This window comes from Boleophthalmus pectinirostris, unplaced genomic scaffold, assembly GCF_026225935.1.
Source record: "Boleophthalmus pectinirostris isolate CB_2022bp ecotype Guang Dong unplaced genomic scaffold, ASM2622593v1 HiC_scaffold_1, whole genome shotgun sequence".
NCBI classification, from domain to species: domain Eukaryota; kingdom Metazoa; phylum Chordata; class Actinopteri; order Gobiiformes; family Gobiidae; genus Boleophthalmus; species Boleophthalmus pectinirostris.
In genome coordinates, this window is record NW_026570970.1 from 39,791,889 (window position 1) to 39,806,852 (window position 14,964).

Genomic DNA, 14,964 nt, shown 5'->3' on the forward strand with positions numbered 1-14,964 from the left:
GTTCAAGGAGGGGGTGAGTGAATGTTGAAACTGGTAAATATTTCAAAGATGAAAATAAGCATATCTCCTGATATAGGCTGTAGTCACACTTATGTCATAAACCAGGAGGCCGTTTGGAAACATTTGATGACAACTTCCAGCAGGCTCTGTTTGCTATGATAAGTCTGACAAAATCTAGGAAAGATGAGAAAATGTCTCAGTTTTCTTCATCTACATGTCATTGTAGTGTTCCATTATGTTCGGCTAATACATAACGCTTAATAAACAAACAATAAATCATTTAGAATAATTTCAGTGGGTTTTATCACTGTCGGTAGGGGAGCCAGTGTCGGTAATTACACCAGAAGTTGTCATCGCCTGTTTCCAAACGTCTTCCTGGTTTGTGACGTAAGTGTGAATAGAACCTTTTGGAGAAGTGAGCAGAGAAGGACAGTGTGCTGTCCTGTGAATGATGCCCAGACTCTTAACCTGATGAGAGGGAGAAATGGAGGAGCCATCAGTGTGAAATGATGGGCTACTGATTTTTGAGAGGGTGGCTTTGGTTTCATTGAGGTGGACTGCTGTTTTAATGCCATGCATCATCCAGCAGTATCCCCAACAAACATTGTTCTTACATTTTTGATGCTGCTAGTGTAGTTGGTATTGTAACTAATAAGTGTGCTTTGTGCTTTCAGGGTGTGTGAGCTGCTCAAACAGGAGTGTACTCAAAAGGAGCCTGAGGACATCATGTGGAAGGCCGACATGTACTGTGCTGCTCACATCAACGGGGTCTGGGAGAGGGCCCAACTCTGTGCTGATGTCCTGTCCAACGATATGGCAGAGGTACTCACACAAACCGTGTACCATGAAAAATAGGTGCATAATCTGGACTGTGTTAGACTGAAAAAACAAAAAAACAGATGTGACAGGGCAACACTAATTCAGTAGGTTTGAATCCCACTCTTGACATCAACATCACTGCAAGAACAGTCAGATCCATTGACTCACAGGTGGCTGATGTGATGAATAATGCCATTGCTATCTTGGGCAAGACACTTAACCCCACTCAGTCCCAGTGTCTGTGTACACTGGTGTCTAAGTGTGTATATGAGTGTAATTATGTGAGTGTGCGTGATTCCATGATGTGAAGCCCTTTGAGTGCCTTGAAGGTGGAAAAGCACAGCATGTCGCCTGCATCTTTCTGACCTGATGGGCATCATGCTGCCACAGGAGGGAGGGGAGGGAAAGTCGTAGCCAACTCTAGTTTACCCAAACTTAGAAAAAGCTTTGAGTGAGATAAGGGGCACGGCTCCTGTTTTCGTTTCTCTTTCAATGGCATCTTTATTTCATTACTTTGTTTATTTAAGGATACCCATTATTCTCTGCAAGTGCAAAAACTGCTCTTCCTGTCCATTCTCAAAATAAAAGGAACTTCTATCATGAGGGAAATAGGAAGAAAGCAGTTAAGCTAATCACAGTGCTTGGACAGCATTAACCATGTAAGCATTATTTCACTTTCAAATATTGATTTCTTGATGTTTTTTTTAAAGCTACATGATTGTGTATTAGCATAGAGCAGCTTATTTCAGTGAGAAATAGCTCTGTATATAAAAGTTGTTTTTTTTTTCAGTACATTAGTTCTTGGTTTAGGTAGAGTAAAGGTAGGAGGCTTGTTTTATGTTAAACCCATTTGTGTTATAAGTGGTCTGTACCTGTGAGAACAGGCTCAAAGGTCTGTGTACAGTCCAGACTTTATGTAAGGACAATACTAAACTACATGCCAGTTGATGATCAATAGTCTTTTGTGAGATGTGTGTCTGTTTCCTATGTGCGTAGAGTAGTGTGTGAGTGAGTAACTCCGTGCTCCCCTGGTGCACACACTTCTGAATGAGAGAGAGTTGACTGGGACGAGTTAGGGAGCAAGTGCCCCATCATTTACTTTTTACAACTGCCACACATATTTTGCTGACAGACACACTGGGGCGATAGAGCGACTACAATAATCATTTGCACTTTTCTGCATTGTGGGCAGGGTTGCCCAGTTTAATTACAAATGGTAGCTTTAATACCAGTTGGACTTGCATGTAATGCTTTTTAATGCTTTCACTTAAACAAAATCCATGTCCCTGTAAGGCAGTTTGTATAACTGTATGATGGAGTTTGTACACTTTGAAATGAGCTGTGATGTGTATTAATGATTGACGCTTCCCCCTAACATAGAAACCTCACCTAAGGGATTTACACTATGTTGGTTCTGTGACACAAGAATAACTTTTTCTCATTCAATAGGTCATCCGTTGTGACCATGGCAACAAGGCAAAGCTACATATAAGCAACTTGTTGCCGCTGCCCCCTGAGCTGGAGGGCTCTCTGGCTCTGGAGTGTACGCTCTGTGACATCAGGTGAGCCATGGCAAAGAGTCTGAGCAGCTGTAATGCACACAGAGAAGTAGAATTCAGTTATTTTTTAATTACATATTTGTATAGACATTTATGTGGGATATTTTCCACATTCATATATGTCCTCCAGTATTCTATTGGCTGCATCCAAATATATAAATATATATATATATAAAGATCTATATAGAGATGATGCCATTTATAGTGGTGTCTGAATGTCCAATGGATGAAAAAGTAGTGCACTCAAAATTTCCAACAATGCATCTTGAAAAGTAGTGTCCAATGATGACCACTCGACCTGTTAAGATAAACCACAATGCATTGTGCATTGAGTCAGAAAAACTGCAGTGGACAGCAACAGGTCTTTCAGTGGCCGTAGCGGATATGAATGAAAATAACTAAATGTCTGTTTTAAATGTGCTCTGTTGAGCTTAAATAAACCCTTACAGTTTACTCTTACACCTAGACTTGAGCTGTTATAAGGTCAGATTTGTGTGACAGCATGGTGCTATATTACGTGACAAATGTATGTCCATACCCCCCGGGCGTCAGGTACGGTCCATTTCTAATAACTAACTAATACAAACTAATTATACAAACAATAAAACAATACAATACCTGGCTCATACACTGGGAAGTTTTTGAAACTTGTTTTTTGAGATCACTCTGCATATCATGTCATATCATGGAATTGTAAGCAAGAAATGCAGCATGTGCACTCCAAAGGACACAAGTACAGGACTGTTGGATTTTGTGAAATGAACCGTTTTTTCCCCCCATATCCTCGGAGATCCTGCCAGAGGCTAGCTGAGGAGCTAGCTGAGGAGCTAGCTATGGACATTTGCTACAGTCTTTTTACACATGTGTAGCAGCAAATGTGGCAGAAGACCTTCAGAGGAACTTCTTTGAGGATATGAACACAAGGGACTGTGAAATGAACTCTTTGTTTTTCTCCTATCCATGGAGACTGTGCAAGAGGCTAGCTAAGGAGCTAGCTATGGGCCTTTGAGATGCTACAGGCTTTTTTACAACATATGTGGTAGAAGATCTTCCAGAATAAATTTTGAAGGGAATGGACTATTTCATCACCAAATGAAACACCAGAGGGGAGTAAGAATGAGGCCTTTCCTGTTGTTCACCTGGTTCCCCTGGACTCTGCTGTGATGCTGCAGGACACAGAGGAGGGACACTTTCAGTAAAGTGTTCAGTGTTCAGCATTCAGTAATTCCAAGTTTGTGACACTGCATGCTGCATTTATTTTATTTCTATGCACCACTTTTTAGCATGTCTATGTAGTGGAGTGGGTTTGTCTTTATTATTAAAGACAGTGGAAAAACTTGCTGCCGGTACCAACCTGCTGCACTGCAGTCCAGTGGAAACAAGGCTTCTGTGACACTTGATGCTATTCTTGATTGTGGAACTAACGTCTCTTGTCTTCATTTTTGTGTTGGTCAGACCGGCAGGAGGCCAGTCCAGATGGACAGCTACTGCCTGTGACTTCATCTCATTCTATCTGAGTGGAGCTTCAGCCATCCTGACAGCAAAGGTGTGTGTGCCTCACCTTGAGTTCTGTTCATGAACCACACTTACACATACACACATGATTTCCATCATGGGACCTGATTTTTGTCCCAATAACAGAAGCAGGTTTAGGTTAGTTTATTTGATTAGTTTATTTGCCATTTGTAAAACCCACACAAAAAAACTGTGCAAAAAGCTTAAAGTACACCATGAGACATTAAAAACAATAGACAATCATTACAATAGACAATCATTACAAACTACATATGACACCGTGAAATAGACAAGCTACAAAGATTACAGAGCTAAAATATTAAGGTGCTAGATCAAAGTTCAAAGTGCATTGTTCAAGCTTATAACAGTTTGTGGAAAGAAGCTGTTAGCGGCGAGAAGTCTTGCATTTAAATGAAGGGAGGAAGGGAGGGAAGAAGCTTGAACATGTCTCTGCAGGAGGCCAGAGGGTCATGTTTGATCTGAAGGGCTCGCTTTAAAAGTCTACATTTGTGATGAGCCTCGAGGATAGGCAGGTCACAGTTCAATTTTTTTTGACTGAGCCATAATGTGAGTTTGAGTGCAGATGTTAGTCTCCACACTGTGAGAAATAAATGCTCATGCTGTACATAATATCTGACTCACCAATGTGATACTGTTGATACTAAAACAGGAGGTGGGTGAGGAGCATCCTGTGCCAGTCACTCTGTCCTGCTCTAACACCATGGGCCATTTTGTGAGCATCGCAGACTCTCTGGTGAGCCAAGGCCTGGCCCTGCGAGAGAGAAGACTTACATCTAAGTGAGTGATTGATTAAATAAATAAATAAATAATATATATTTATTTATTTATTTATTATAAAAATTATGTGTGTGTATATATATATATATATATATATATATATATATATATATATATATATATATTTATTTTTTTTTTTTTACCTTTATTTAACAATGAGGTCTCATTGTCCCAAACTTTACAATTTTCTTGAATTTATCAAGTGACACCTTACATTCCAATTTAAATTTACATTTAATTTAAAGCCAGCTACAATAAAATTGTCATTAAACAAATTAACCATGACTTTATTTTATCCTTAATTTCTTCTGAACCAACAATTTGTTCAGGAAGCGTTGAAGATGGGTGTGCACCAGTCACAGATTTAACTGTTTTCCAGAACTTGAACAGATGTTTAGCTTTTCTGTAAAGGAATTGACAGAAAATTTTGATTGATTTACAGAGCAGTACCCAATCAATCTGTGAATTGTTTGATCTGATGTGTGCCCATAATTTGTTCCTTAAATGGATTTGCTCTTTGAGATTCTCTGAAAACCAGAGATTGTCTTTACTGCTGATTCAAAATTTCAGTGTTTGTTTATAATAGAATGAAAGATTGAATGAAAATATTCCCTCCCAATTCTACATCAGGAATAAGTGAGACTCTAGTTAATTCACTTTTTAAAAAAGCTTGTTCAAAATTCTTAAAATGCCTAAATTAAGATGGATATTACCTTGTACCCACAGCAATAACTTGCTATTGATAATTCTTACACAGGAGATTACACTATGATCATCATCATCATTACAATAAATATCAGATGAAGTATATTTGTGAGTTGAATTGGTTAAAATTAAGTCAAGTATGCTTCGGGATTTAATCTGGACCATTTGTGAGTTGTTTCAGGTATCACATATTTTTTAGACTGTCTGAGTTTCCTTAGAGCCAGTTCAAATTTATATCACCCATTAGAATGAATTCTGAGACATTTATTTCATGTACAATGTCAGAAATAGATTGGAGAGCATCCTTAGGGCAGAAGGGGGCCTTTTACAGCCGGCTGCACTGAGTTGAGAGTCCTTTGAGATATTCATTTTCAGTGCCATTTGTTTAGTTTTAGATACTGACTGTTAGCTCTTGTTTTTGTGTTTACCTTACCTGCCTCACAGCTAGGGAACTCTAGAGCTGCTTTTGCACTTCTTACATGCTCGGATGTTATGAGAGGGAGTCGCTGTTGTTATGGTGCACATGAACATGGTATTTACTGAATAAATCTGCCTGAACTAAACCTGGAGTTATTATTTGGACTAACACTGACATCACTGCAGAGCAACTAAATCTTGATTTTACATAAATCGTCACACCACCCCCTTTCCAAGCCCGATCAGATTGAAAAACTTTATAGTCCTCAATAGCAATTGATTTATTAGATATAGATTTTTTAAATCTATATCTAAGACCATTACATTTGCATTTGTGGTATTTGCCCAGACTTTGATCATACCCATTTTAGGCTTCTAACATTTAAGCCCAGGCTAGCTCTGCCTGAAATCTGAGGGGGTGGGTAAGTGATTATATTATAACTATAGTACTTATTTTTATAAATAAAAAATCTAGTCCTTTTTATAGTTGCTTTTGAATGAACTCCCCCTGCAGGTGTAGCCCTGTGAGTCCAGTTTGAGCCTGATACACAGAAAGTATATCCAGGATCATCATTTTTTAAGAGAACTGAAAACACACAGCTAAATGATTACAACAATTGCAATTATAATAGAGGTATAGAATAGGTATAGAATTATTGTCATTATGCAGTATAATGAAATTCAGAGCTGCTCCGTCAAAGTGCAAGAATGAATAATAAATAAAACAAATTAACAGTTCTCATTCAGTGTGGTGAAAGCTTGGAGTCGGTTGGTCCTCGCTGGAATTGACCTGAAGCACCTGCCAGAAGGCAACAGGTTGAACAGGTGGAATCCAGGGTGTCTATTGTCTTTAATTATTTTCCTCGCTCTGCTGAGACAGCGGGAGTTGTATAATGTGGTTAAGGAAGTGCAGTTGGTCACCCTCTGCAGATGCTTCCTGTCAGCCTCTGTGCAGCTAGAGTGTCACACTGTCACAGCAGAGGTCAGCAGGTGACCAATGGTGGAACGATAGAAGGTCACCAGCAGCTCGTGTTTAGTTGCTCCTTCCTGAGCACCTCAGGAAGTGTAGCTGCTGCTGGGTCTTTTTGACCAGTGGTGAGGTGTTGACTGACCAGGAGAGATCCACAGAGATGTGAACCCCCAAGGAATTTGAAGGTCTCCACTCGCTCCACACAGGGGCAGGGGTGGCTCTGTTCCTACGAAAGTCCAGGATGAGTTCATCTTGGTGATGTTCAGTGCCAAGTTGTTAGTTGCACACCACTCACAGAGTTTCAGGACCTCATCTCTGTAGGGCGCCTCATTCTCCTCTGTTATCAGCCCCAAAACCATCATCCATGGTTTTTGGTTATACCAATCCATACAAATACAGAACTGGATGTAAGACAGCACTGTATCTGTGAATGTAGCCAGGTCTTCATGATGGAAGGCTTCCCACTGTGTTTGTTCAAAGCAGACCTGCAGTCGGGAGAGGGCGTTGTCTGGCCAGGTGGTAATGGACAGACTTTCTGGGGTTTTTTTCTGCTGAGGGGGGAGGGGGGTGTATGCAGGGGTGAGGAACAGGGAGAGATGGTCTGACTGGCTCAGGTGGGGGAGGGGTATGGCTCTGCATGCTTGATGTTAGAATATACATGGTCCAGAGTGTTCTCCCCTCTTGTTGGGCATTTAAGATGTTGGTGGAATTTTGGCAAAACAGTTTTGAGATTTGCCTTATTAAAGTCCCCTGCAATGATGTGAACATTGTTTGGATAGGCATGCTGATGATTGTTAATGGTGTTTAGTAGAACAGAGAGAGCTGTTTTAACATTAGCACTTGACCTGTTGTGGAAAACAGTATACTTAATCATCAGTATATACATTTCACATTGATAGTCTTTTAAATTTTGAGGATTATAGTTAAAAACATTTGGACATTTAAGAGAAGCTACCTGCACCTCTCCTGCTGTTGTTTTCCAGTGCTGCTGGTCCTGTGGTGGAGAGCCCAAAGGAAGCGGATGTCCCAGACTGTGAGAATCAAAGCACTGCTCCCAGTAGCATCAACACTACGGCTACGTCAGCCAGCTCCCTGTCTTGTCCATGGCCCAAATCACCCCCACGCTGCTTTGGGACCACAGAAAAGGTAAGACAGCACACACATGGCTGTATGACTCAGACATGAACTGGTTAACACTACACTCTGCACTAAACTAACTAACTAAATTCTAAATGTGAGGTGACAGGTTTAGTACAGGACATTAGTAGGACATTTAATAACTGACTATTTTTGTAGATTCAAACTCCATTGTACCCTGCCCCTGAGCTGCCTTGCCCTGGTCACTTACTCATGACTGTGTCTGCCATCGGAGAAGATGGAACCATTTATGCCCGCACCCCAAACGCAGGTGAGCAACATGACCCCTCAGCACTGCCCCCTCCATGACATCTTTTTATTTAGTCTTAGAGCTACTAAACTGGGCAGAACCTGAAGGACTAAAAGAGAGAATGAGTGGAAGGAGGGATTGCAAATGTACCTACTGTAGTTTGCACTAAATTGCCAAAAATGTATTTGAACTGTAGATAATGCTATCTACAGTTCAAATAATTTACACAATATACACGATATACACAGTTTAGTAGTGAAAACAGGTGGATTTAGTGTTTAGTTCCATGTTTATTATTTGGCTCAATACAGCAGGAGACCTGAGGGCCATCAACAATATAATTAGCACTCCTCTGCCTGGTGCATGATTTCAAATATACCACTGTACAGTATTGCTCACAGAAAACTGGTTAGGAAAAGCGGTGCTGCCAAAAAAAGTGAGGGTCTTCATCCACGGAGAAGAAGTGAGAGGGGGGGCCCTAGTTTTGCGAGGATTTATGTGGTTCACAGGGACGTCGTCAAGGCGGGGGCCATTTGTTGTCAAAGTGACCACCTTAACTATAAAGTGCTGCAGGAAACAGTGCTGTAGAATCACAATGTAAAAGTTCAGAGCTAGAAAGCCTCTTGTGTGTGCAGAGCGACAGTTGGATCAGCTGAAGAAGAGAATCCAGCAGAGCATGAAGTTTAACCCATGTCACAAGAGCTACACGTGGAAGAGCGTGCAGGGCTGTGTCATCTATGGTCCTGACATGCTCTGGTACAGAGGGCAGCGGCTCGAGGTACTAGGAGGACACGTCAAGGTACAAGACAACAACACAACACAACCCAGGAGCCTTTCCAAATGTGGCCACATTGCATTTGGGTGCACAACAAAAGCCGTACTGCTGTTATACTGGTGTTATACTGGTGTTATTCTGGTGTTATACTGGTGTGATGCTGGTGTTATACTGGTGTGATGCTGGTGTTATACTGGTGTTATACTGGTGTTATACTGGTGTTATACTGGTGTGATGCTGGTGTTTTACTGGTGTGATGCTGGTGTGATGCTGGTGTTATACTGGTGTGATAGTGGTGTTATACTGGTGTTATACTGGTGTGATTCTGGTGTTATACTGGTGTTATACTGGTGTTATACTGGTGTTATACTGGTGTGATGCTGGTGTTATACTGGTGTGATGCTGGTGTTATACTGGTGTTATTCTGGTGTTATTCTGGTGTGATAGTGGTGTTATTCTGGTGTTATACTGTGTGATGCTGGTGTTATACTGGTGTTATTCTGGTGTTATACTGGTGTTATACTGGTGTTATACTGCTGTTATTCTGGTGTTATACTGGTGTTATACTGGTGTTATACTGGTGTGATACTGGTGTTATACTGGTGTTATTCTGGTGTGATACTGGTGTGATAGTGGTGTTATTCTGGTGTTATACTGGTGTTATACTGCTGTTATTCTGGTGTTATACTGGTGTTATTCTGGTGTTATACTGGTGTGATACTGGTGTTATACTGGTGTTATTCTGGTGTGATACTGGTGTTATTCTGGTGTTATTCTGGTGTTATACTGGTGTTATACTGCTGTTATTCTGGTGTTATACTGGTGTTATACTGGTGTTATACTGCTGTTATTCTGGTGTTATACTGGTGTTATTCTGGTGTTATACTGCTGTTATTCTGGTGTTATACTGGTGTGATAGTGGTGTTATTCTGGTGTTATACTGGTGTTATACTGCTGTTATTCTGGTGTTATACTGGTGTGATAGTGGTATGATGCTGTTTTTTTGCAGGTTCAGTACATTGACTATGGGCATGTGGAGAGCATCCCTGTGGTGCATGTTCACCCCAGGCTGCTGTTTGAGGATGTGCCTCAGCTGTGTGTGCCCTGTCAGCTCCACGGTATTGCACCAGTAAGTCCCAAAAGTCCCACTAACAAACCCCATATCTACAGACCATCTAAAAAAAATTGAATAAGTTTTTATCACTCATTTCAGAAAGTCAAGCCCATATATTATCTTTAGCCTCATGATGCATAGAGTGAAGATTTTTGAGATGGCCTGTAGATGCCTTGTTAACTTCTCCTGCCTTTGGGTGTGTGCAGGTGGGGGGGTACTGGCAGAGAGAGGCTGTGGCTCTTCTCTCAGAGTTGTTGATGAGCCGCTGCGTGGATGTGCACGTTTTGGTAAAGCTTTAGCTTACATTGCTTAGTACATGTTTGAGTCCATACTAAACAGTGTGTATTGTGTGTTGTCAGGAGCTGCCTGCAAAACCCCGAGGACCTCTAACTGTACAGGTGTTTGTGGATGGGCTCAGCCTCAGCACAATCCTGAGTGAAAACAAGCACGGCTCCATGGAGCACGTGGCCCTGCCCCGCCAGGTCACATGTGTGGGGTGATATGTGGGATGGGAGGGGCCTTCATGTCTGTAGTGTTTGAGTAATTTAGACAGTATGTGTGAATGGGGTAGTCAGCTGCCAGTGCAACATTACACAAGCTGTAGCTGTGGATTGAGATCAAAAAAGCTTTATGGTCATATACTTGTATAGGTTTAGTCAAGATGATAAAATCTGTATCTTAGAATACAGGTGTATACAGCTTTGCCATTGTGAACCGTGAATACTTCTCCCCTGTGTTCTTGTGGCCAGTTTAGCTTAAAACTCTAGAGTAAACTAGAAAAAAGGGCAGCAGATGAAGAAACATTGAGTGTAAAAGCAGGGGTAGCCCAAATGATCAAAAGTAGTACTTTTGCAGCACATTTTGAACATTTCTGTTATTATAAGTTACACAGCAAACATTTAGATGTGATACAAACTTAACATAAATGTTCTAGCCTTATTAAAAATATGGTCAGTCCAGCATATGTCTATGTGCAATATTTTAAATAATTCACTTCATTGTCCTGTGTCTGCGTGCCTCTACTCCTCATAAGTTCCAATATGTGCTCATGCCTTTTACATGCACGTCTCTGCTAGGGCTTTACAAAGGTCTAACAGTTGTGTGTTCCACAGGCAGCCTCAGGTCCCTCAGCGCCGGCCTTCCTCGACGACTGGGACATTGACATTGAGGTAAAGCTGTGCTGTACGTGTCAGTGTGTGCACTATAAAACTATATTACCATCTGACAGTGGTATAACACAGAAGAGAGTAGACTTGTGTTTCTACTTATATCGGCCCCCCAGAGCCTCAGATGGCCTTGTGTATATTGTATTACTGTTCACTTTGACATGCTCAGATGCAAAGTGTGAGGCTGGTGTTGTGTTTAAGGGTTTGCTGGAGGAGGAACAGTTGCTGGGGTCTTTCATTTACCCAGAGCTGCCCCCAGAAGGAGAGGACTTCCCTGTCAAAATAAAGCACCTGTGGACACCCAATGAGGTACATCACACACACTACGTTCACATGCACACAACACTCAACAACTTAATTGAAATTGTCTTTGCCCCAATAACTGTCAGGCTCACTGCCCTAAAGCTATAACTATCACTAACAGCTCTAACTGCTAATAAAATGGCCATCATTCACATAATCACACTTTTTACAGCAGCTAAAAGAAATTAAGAGAGTAATAACTGTAACAAGAGACTGGCTGCAGGCCCCACAGGCCTCCACCAGGTTGCACCTCCACCCACAAATCCCTCAGCTGCTTTTTAAATGGCTTAATGTCACACTTTCCATCAGCTGTTGCTTTAGTTCATTGTCATTAAAGTTCATTGAAGGTGATGACACCCATTGTTCATTAAATCAAATTCAGTTTGAAATGAATCAACTTGATCATGGACCAAAAAAAATATTTAAAAAAATGTGTCAGCATAGGCCTACATACACAGGGGTGTAAATAGCATAGGCATATGTTTACTTTTAGAGACATGTGGATGGAGTTAAGCTAAGTGAGGGTCCTCTGGGTGGAGGTCTGCAGCCACATCCTTTTCCAAAATAAACATACAGTATTGAAGCTTGGTTTAAATTCACTGTTACAAATGTTAAGGTTTGTTTGAAGAAATGTCTCACTTGAGTAAATTTATGTGTAGCTGTTTCTGTGGCCACTGGAAGGTCTGGACACTAAGATCAATGGACAGACTTTGGACACTGCTCTGAACAGAGTCAACACGGCCATTGACAAGGTCCCACGGCTCAGCTGCTTCCCCAGAGGTACTAACCCCACACCACTTAGACCACTCACTACTCTCCTAACCCCACAGTACCACTGTCACTACTCTCCTAACCCCACAGTACCACTGTCACTACTCTCCTAACCCCACAGTACCACTGTCACTACTCTCCTAACCCCACAGTACCACTGTCACTACTCTCCTAACCCCACAGTACCACTGTCACTACTCTCCTAACCACACCACTGTCACTACTCTCCTAACCCCACAGTACCACTGTCACTACTCTCCTAACCCCACAGTACCACTGTCACCACTCCTAACCCCACAGTACCACTGTCACTACTCTCCTAACCCCACAGTACCACTGTCACTACTCTCCTAACCCCACAGTATTACACTACCAGTGTACTGTAAGTAAATACAATCAGTGCCTCGAAAAGGGATGTTCAGAAGACTGTCAAAAATCCTGCTCTTGTGGTGAGTGCACCTTATTGTGATGCTTAAATGCAATAACAAACATGAAGTTGTTTTAACAGATTACAGTACAAATCCATTTGCATGTAGTTAGTCAGGATTGTGTAACTAAATCCCTTTTGTACAGTATTGTTCTGCACACTGCACACTGCACAGTCACTTCCCTTTAGTGTGCATCAGAAGCCTGCTGTTGTAGCAGCTCAGCTCCAGTTTGTGTTCTGTGCAGGGAGTCCATGTTTGGTCGAGTACAGTGATGGCAAATACTACAGAGCTGCGATCATGGACATCAGCAGTGTGGACCCCCTCCTCCTCTTGGTGCAGCATGTGGACTATGGCTCAGATGACACACTGCCCCCTACCAAGTAATGTATCCTGTCAAATAGGACACTTGTGGGACTTCGTCTGTCACCATAAGTACTATATCAAGGTGTCATTCAATAAATAATAGTTGGGTCAATATTTTTGGTGCTCAATAATTATGATGATTTCATTTTGCATTGTGTGTGTTTTTTTCTATACTTCAATAAGATTTGAGCTGTAGAGAGTTGAATAAGTAACTTCCATGACTCACTAAAGATTCAAACAAACTACTATAGCAGGTGGAGGAATGTTGAGGGGCATGGGCAGCAAAACTGTCAGAAAAAAAACTCTTATGTCCTGCTGCACACATTGATGCATTCTGGTGGAGGGTCTATCACCTGCTTGTTTCTATGGAGATGTGATTGCTGTGCCTGGAATGTTCTACAGTAAGATAATAAACAGCTCTAACTTACATTTATTAAATTACAGGTGGTTTTATTGCTCAGAAACATCTAGAAAAATGAGAATTCTGACTGTGAGCAGATCTGACCTGTAACTTGGTTTGGTTTGGTCTCCATGAAGATAAAAAGGTTTAATGCCATACTGTAAAACATTCCAGATAAAGCATTAACATCTCCATGAAAACCAGCGTTTGATGGCCCCTCCACCAAGATACACAATGCACCTAAATATCTGTTTCCACATATATTAATTTAAATACTGAATAAAAAATACTGAATTGCAGCATTAAAAAGATTACATTTGGTTTGTTGAACATAAACCCTGATTAAATATCTCAGACCCCCACTTCATGAAGAGCCAGTTGGAGCTGTTTCATACATTTATACCATATAACATTTTGAATTAATGAGATCCACTAAATGTACAATATAAAAACTGCAGTGTGTGTTATAATAAAGCAAAAAATTGCATCAGAAGGCAAAACGTTTGCTGACGCCTGTACTATAATGTTTCTTTCTACTATTTATTATCTATTTCTTTTTTTTAAAATAATGTAGTCCATTTAGAATAGTTTTGGGCATAAAATTAAATATTGTTGTTTATTCTCTATACAGCAACATATCATACTTTAAAATGTACCGTAACAGGCCTGTATGAGACTAGTCAAGCTATGCACGTTACACATTTTAAGTGAGGGATAAACATGTGGTCTTTATGTGTTGTGCTGGTCCAGGCTGCGTCAGATGCCGTCTGAGCTCCTTGCGTTCCCCGCCCACACGCTCAAGGTGAAGGTGACAGGCTTCAGGGCTCCGTCGGTGACCAGGCAGGAGGACGTGCTGCCCTACAGTCCTGTGTGGAGTATCCAAGCAGCCATGGATATGATTGACCTGCTGCACGGCTACATCACAGCCACTGTGGTGGTATGTAGTGCACACGGCTCAGAAAGGCTGTGACTGGCCTGAGCTGAGTGTCTAAGTGTTGTGTTTGGTGTGTTGCAGGCACGGGAGCCGGAGCTCACTGTTAGCCTGTACAATGAGGATGGCCAGCCAGTTTATACACCACTGGTCAGCAGTGGGTTGGCAGAACTGGAGTGACCACTTTACCTTTGGTTTAGTTTGGACTTTTTAGTTTATATCATTCTTGGTTGTTGAAACATGCATCACTAAGCTTTAAGTACTCTGTGTAGTATGTTTCCTTCTTCTTTTGTGTTTGAGACGTGAAGATGCAGTGGTGACTGCAGCCTGTTTTCTGTTCACGGTCGTCTCATCTCGGCCCCAAAGGTTTGGATCAGACTGAACCTCACAGTCCTGTTTTGTTGTTTCAGTACTTCATTTCCAAGAAAATAAAAACTCTTCAAATAAAACATTAGTTACAGAATTTCACAGTGCATTAATTACGCTCTGACTGTGTGTGTGAGTAATCTCATTTCTGATTGTTCACACCAGTGTAGGTTTGGA

At 41.3% G+C, this 14,964-nt stretch overlaps 1 protein-coding gene across 1 annotated transcript in view; it reads left to right on the top strand.

Annotated features, from left to right (window-relative positions):
- Positions 1 to 14,774, top strand: part of rnf17 (ring finger protein 17) — a 55,255-nt gene extending 40,481 nt beyond the window's left edge. The window contains exons 22-37 of the mRNA XM_055155438.1: positions 675 to 822; positions 2,269 to 2,381; positions 3,834 to 3,924; positions 4,564 to 4,691; positions 7,767 to 7,929; positions 8,080 to 8,191; positions 8,806 to 8,969; positions 9,955 to 10,074; positions 10,266 to 10,346; positions 10,419 to 10,541; positions 11,172 to 11,228; positions 11,427 to 11,534; positions 12,188 to 12,308; positions 12,972 to 13,107; positions 14,241 to 14,427; positions 14,506 to 14,774. Coding sequence (XP_055011413.1) covers positions 675 to 822; positions 2,269 to 2,381; positions 3,834 to 3,924; positions 4,564 to 4,691; positions 7,767 to 7,929; positions 8,080 to 8,191; positions 8,806 to 8,969; positions 9,955 to 10,074; positions 10,266 to 10,346; positions 10,419 to 10,541; positions 11,172 to 11,228; positions 11,427 to 11,534; positions 12,188 to 12,308; positions 12,972 to 13,107; positions 14,241 to 14,427; positions 14,506 to 14,601 — 1,948 coding nt within the window. The 3' untranslated portion in view covers positions 14,602 to 14,774. The remainder of the gene's footprint in view (positions 1 to 674; positions 823 to 2,268; positions 2,382 to 3,833; positions 3,925 to 4,563; positions 4,692 to 7,766; positions 7,930 to 8,079; positions 8,192 to 8,805; positions 8,970 to 9,954; positions 10,075 to 10,265; positions 10,347 to 10,418; positions 10,542 to 11,171; positions 11,229 to 11,426; positions 11,535 to 12,187; positions 12,309 to 12,971; positions 13,108 to 14,240; positions 14,428 to 14,505) is intronic.
- The last annotated feature ends 190 nt before the right edge of the window (positions 14,775 to 14,964 follow it).